Genomic DNA, 5,022 nt, shown 5'->3' on the forward strand with positions numbered 1-5,022 from the left:
GAAAAGAAGAGGCGACAGTAACTGAAGCTCTGTTAGTGCTGAATCATCCCTTTGACCTTCAGTGGTTAGGTCGTCGACGAGAGCCCAGAATTCGCTACCTGATTTTTGTTAATCTCCCCTCCGCCCGTCTTCACAACTTAAACACCTCTTGCCACCGCGCGTGCTCTCCATGCTCCACCGTTGAAGAGGCTAGACTGATCCGCATCCAGCCTCACGCCACTGTGGTGGCGCGTGTAGATAAATTTTACCTTGGAAAATAACCGAAGTTAGTTGTTTTACTTACAACAAAATTAACCGCTTTCAAACAAACCCAAATATTTTTAGAGAGAGAAAAAGCGAGAAGAGATGGTGGAGAGAGAAACGCCACACCACCCTGCAACCAACATAGGGCGAGGAAAGACGGGAATGCCCCTGTGGGGAGATTATAAAAGGGTGGAAGACAGTAGATGATTAAAAGAAAAGAAGGTTTTAAAAGCAAAACCGACGACGACGACGACGACGACGAACGGGCGGATCTGGTCAACGACGTTTGACCGAACTCTGAGAAATAAAGGACAAGTCCAGGGCTAAAAGTGTCATTTGCTTACGTGTTCTGCTCTGTCGTTGTTGTTGGTGTTTTTGGGGGTATTCGAAGGCCTATTCTTTCTCTTTTATATAAGGCTCCCACTTTGCTTTCTTTCTTCATTTCTTGTTATACAAAATCTCACGGGAGAGAGATTCAGAGATATGAGAACCAGAAGAGGGTTTGTTACCGTGAAGTGGACATGTGTACGGACAATAGAGTAGTGAAGAGAAGAGGGGATTTTTCCGGCGACAACGTCGTTTGCTGCCGGAAACGGCAGAGGCTAGCGCCGGAGTCCGCCGGAAAGTCTGATTTCTTTGAAGCCTTGCCGGATGATCTCGTCATTTGTATTCTCAGCAAACTCAGCTCCTCTGCTGGATGTCCTTCGGATTTCATCAACGTTTTGCTCACGTACGTGATTGTTCTTCTCCCTTTTACCGGCTTGGTTTTCGTTTTTGTATTCGCCGGAAAATTGAGCAATCCGGCGTCTTGCCGGATTTTTGGACGGAAGTTTGAGTTTTTGTTGCCATTGATGGATGCACTTGTTTCTGGATCTGTGCAAATCTTTTTCCGTTTGAAACTCCAGAAAAAAGAGCGCTTGTGAAATAAATTTATGTTCTTTTTTATGGTGTGCCCTTTGAAAGGCTGACCTTGTTGATTTTCTGAAACAGATGCAAAAGATTTAACGGATTAGGTCTTCATTCTCTAGTGCTATCCAGAGCTTCTTCGAAATCGCTCGCCGTTAGAGCGAAGAACTGGTCTGAGTCGGCTCTTCGGTTCTTGAAACTTTGCGCCGATGCCGGCAACGTCGAGGCGTGCTACACTCTTGGCATGGTGTGCTTACTATCCTTCGCTGAAAAAATATTGAAAAATATAATATAAATATTGAAAAAATAAATTTGTATGGAATGCCTTCATCGACTCATAGACTTTTCTCTATTGCTTTGACAGATTCGTTTCTACTGTTTACAAAATCGAGTGAGCGGAGCTTCGCTGATGGCTAAAGCCGCTATAAGTTCGCACGCGCCGGCACTGTACTCGCTTGCCGTGATACAGTTCAACGGTAGCGTCGGCTCCAAGAACGACAAGGATCTTCGAGCCGGCGTGGCTCTCTGTGCCAGAGCTGCGTTCCTCGGCCACATCGACGCGCTTCGCGAACTTGGCCACTGCCTCCAAGACGGCTACGGCGTTCGCCAAAACGTTGCTGAAGGACGGCGGTTCCTTGTCCAAGCTAACGCCAGAGAGCTAGCCGCCGTCCTCTCCTCGGCATCTTCGGCAGTTTCGTCGCGCTCGTGGCTCACGTGGAATCCACACCAACATCATCGCCATGTAACCGGCTCGGGATGTCCGTTATTAAGCGATTTCGGCTGCAACGTGCCGGCACCGGAGGCGCATCCAGCAAGCCGCTTCTTGGCGGAGTGGTTCGCCGCTCGTGGTGGCGTTCCCGGTCCAGGGCTGAGGCTTTGCTCTCACGCCGGTTGTGGACGTCCGGAGATGAGACGACACGAGTTTCGTCGCTGTTCCGTGTGTGGTATCGTGAACTATTGCTCTCGCGCGTGTCAAGCACTCGACTGGAAGTTGCGCCACAAGGCAGCGTGCGCGCCGGTGGAGCGTTGGCTAGTCGACGACGGTGATGCTAACGGAGAAGGTGCTGTAGCCGGCGCCGCAGCGGAGGACGACGTCATCGTCGCTAGTTAACGGTGACGCTTTTCGTTACTGACGGTAACGGCACAGATGAGTTCTAAGGAAACCAAAAGAAAAAAAAATCAGGCCATTTTTGCTGAAAAATTAATTTTAACTTTATTATGGTCTTTGGAACGCACAGAGTTTACTCCCGTTGTTTGTATAGATAGGGGTATTTCGGAGAATTCGATGGGGCGTTTTCCATTTTCTTTATTTCCTTCTTTTTCTTCTTTTTTTTTGGGTTTATAGAGCAATTGGAAGCCTTAATCTCGGACTCGTTGCATTAAAAATCATCGTTTGTTTTGGTAAATCTTTAAATCTCCTTTTATTTGAATTTTGGATTACTTTGGATATTAATCGTTGGGATGCATGTGGGTGTTGGTCTCGCTAGTGTGAATCATCATGTTGCTTTTTATCAAGTCATCCCTATTTTCTCATTTTGTGTACTGTCTTTGACTCCTCAATTATGATTTTGTTTTCAAAAATATTATTGTCAAAAACAAATTTAGAGAAGAATAGCCAAACAAGCCTAACAAGGCAAGTGAGCGGATCCGGATGGATTTAATTTAATTTTTACAAAATTCAAAAACATAGACTTGGAGTGTAACTAATAGAGGGTGCCAGTTGTGAGGCGGATGAAAATGGCATCCTAGGTAATTTATCATCACTACCCTCTTTACCTTTTCTTGGTGGTCAAAAAAGGTGACGCACAGTGGAAGATTGACCCAAAAAATAAAGAAGGGGGAGCTAGTGGAGAATGCGGCAGTTTGGAAAGCTAATATGCCTGGCCATAAAACCAATAAAAGTAGACACGGGAAAAATAATACATATTGGCATCTCATCTCTCACCTTGGTGGTAGGGCACTTTCTCTCTTCCTTTTCTGTTTTCTTTCTTTATTTATCATCATTGTTTACCATTATTATGATTATCATGGTCGAGTAGAAAATTTGACCCAATTCTGTGGTCCAAGTCCTTTCCGCTGGTTGGGATTCCAAAACTACATGAAAATGAATTTTGAGTTTCTGCTCTGCTTGTGTGAGGTTTTTACCTTTACATATATATAATGTAAGTCCAAATAAAACATTACCATCACCCGTTTATTTTCTCAGTTGGACAAATGGAGGTAACTTCTCTGTGAAACACACTTCCCTGAAGCACACTCAAAATAGTGAAATACGCTTAATGGGGATGAACTTGAACTTTCACGATATCAAACCATGTCTCCCCTGAAACACACTTCTTCAGGAATCCAAGCTTACCATGTGCTATGTTCTAGGGAAGAGTCCAAATGCTATGTATTAAAGACAAAATAGGAAAAAGGAGATTGTGATCCGTTTCCAATTATGTTTGATAAATCAGCTTCCTTTCCAGGACAGATGGGTTCATGCATTACAAAGAGCAAATCAGGCCGCCTCAGGTTGGGCCTTCAAACTGGGCTTGAACCTTATGAGGGGTGACTGTGAACCCAAGCCCATCACTAGGCCCAATTTTGATATGGGCCTGAATCAGAGTTTTGCAGGGCAAGACAATCAAACGGGGTTAGGAGAGCTTAAAAATTTTCAATTTCTATCCTCATTTCCCTCATATATCTTCATTTAAAAAAAAATTAAAAATTCTTTGAATGTAATGTTCTAATGTCTCCTCTTCCATGCTACATTATCTTTCTATCTTATGGCATTCCAAGTTAATTTTAAAACCGGGAGATTTTTTTCACTTCATCTGAGTGAGATGGGAGAAAGTAGGAAACCAGAGAAACATGGAGAAGACGAGGGAAAAAGAGTAAGAAAATGATGGGGTCAGGCTTAGGGCCCGGGCAGACCCTACTTGAGGCTGTGATTGGGTTTGGGCTTGGACTTGAGCCCAGACCCAATGATAAGAATTCAACTTGGAGATGGACTGCATCCTGAGAATAAGAATTCAACTTTGTCTCCTGATCAACTTGACCACGTCTTCAAGAACATTCAGTTTCTTCCCTAATATGCCCTTTTCAAGAAAACTACCAGAAAAAATAAATAATAAATAAAGGAAATTCTCCAAAATGCAACAATTTTGCTACAATTCCTAATAAATTGATTAATATTTTCAGCCACACTGTGAAATGCATAAAGATGGAGGCATAAGAAAGAATTGAACACAAAATGAACCAATTTGCAGATGAATGAGCAAAAAAATTAAATTATAGAACCATCTAATTTTATAAAAATTCCCAATTCGTAAATGTGATGATTACAACCTAATCACCTTCCATCTCTGTATCTTCCAACTATAAATAAAATATATACCATCAAATTATATATTACAGAGACTATTTCAGAAGAGGAGGGAAAGATTGAGACACACACGGTAGCACCAAACCTCCCAACGCCCCACCGTAAAAGCCTCACGACGGCCGCTTCGGAGGCCTCGCCGAGATCTGAATCGGAATGGGCCGACCCGTACCTGTTCCTCCGCAGCTGCTGCAGGCCATACGACCGGACCCGGCGCAGGTCCGGCAGCCAACGTCGCCGTCCGACCACCGCGAGCATAGGCACGAGACCCGGCCCGTGCCGTTGCAACTAGAACACCTGGGAAATGGACCGGCCATCGGCTTCTGGTCCATGACCGACTTCACCAGAACCGCCCCGGCCAAGACGCTCAAGCCGGTGGCGAGTTGAGTCAATACGATCGGACTCATAACAATAGTAATGAAGAAAAGGAAGTTGCAGAGATGGGATGGCGTCAATGGGGAAGAAGGGTGAGGGGATATTTTTTTATTTTTGGTTATGGTAATATAAAA

At 44.3% G+C, this 5,022-nt stretch overlaps 2 protein-coding genes across 2 annotated transcripts; one reads left to right on the forward strand and one right to left on the reverse strand.

Annotated features, from left to right (window-relative positions):
* Window positions 1-494: 494 nt before the first annotated feature.
* On the forward strand, window positions 495-2,596 carry LOC117919716 (F-box protein At1g67340). The gene is made up of 3 exons (XM_034836956.1): window positions 495-973; window positions 1,234-1,396; window positions 1,514-2,596. The coding sequence occupies exons 1-3, from the start codon at window positions 765-767 to the stop codon at window positions 2,258-2,260; spliced, it is 1,119 nt and encodes a 372-aa protein (XP_034692847.1). The 5' UTR covers window positions 495-764; the 3' UTR covers window positions 2,261-2,596.
* Window positions 2,597-4,405: 1,809 nt separating this feature from the next.
* On the reverse strand, window positions 4,406-5,022 carry LOC117919726. Its single transcript, XM_034836969.1, has one exon. It carries the CDS (start codon window positions 4,918-4,920, stop codon window positions 4,627-4,629), a length of 294 nt encoding a protein of 97 aa, XP_034692860.1. The 5' UTR covers window positions 4,921-5,022; the 3' UTR covers window positions 4,406-4,626.

Source organism: Vitis riparia, chromosome 1 (assembly GCF_004353265.1).
Source record: "Vitis riparia cultivar Riparia Gloire de Montpellier isolate 1030 chromosome 1, EGFV_Vit.rip_1.0, whole genome shotgun sequence".
In the NCBI taxonomy this organism is placed as follows: domain Eukaryota; kingdom Viridiplantae; phylum Streptophyta; class Magnoliopsida; order Vitales; family Vitaceae; genus Vitis; species Vitis riparia.

What these genes read in the sequence shown, in the direction of transcription:
- LOC117919716 (XM_034836956.1), top strand. Translation starts at nt 765, where the DNA reads ATGTGTACGGACAATAGAGTAGTGAAGAGAAGAGGGGATTTTTCCGGC. An exon ending in TTCATCAACGTTTTGCTCAC is followed by an intron (nt 974 to 1,233) that starts GTACGTGATTGT and finishes TTTCTGAAACAG; the next exon opens with ATGCAAAAGATTTAACGGAT. An exon ending in CGTGCTACACTCTTGGCATG is followed by an intron (nt 1,397 to 1,513) that starts GTGTGCTTACTA and finishes TTGCTTTGACAG; the next exon opens with ATTCGTTTCTACTGTTTACA.
- LOC117919726 (XM_034836969.1), bottom strand. Translation starts at nt 4,920, where the DNA reads ATGAGTCCGATCGTATTGACTCAACTCGCCACCGGCTTGAGCGTCTTG.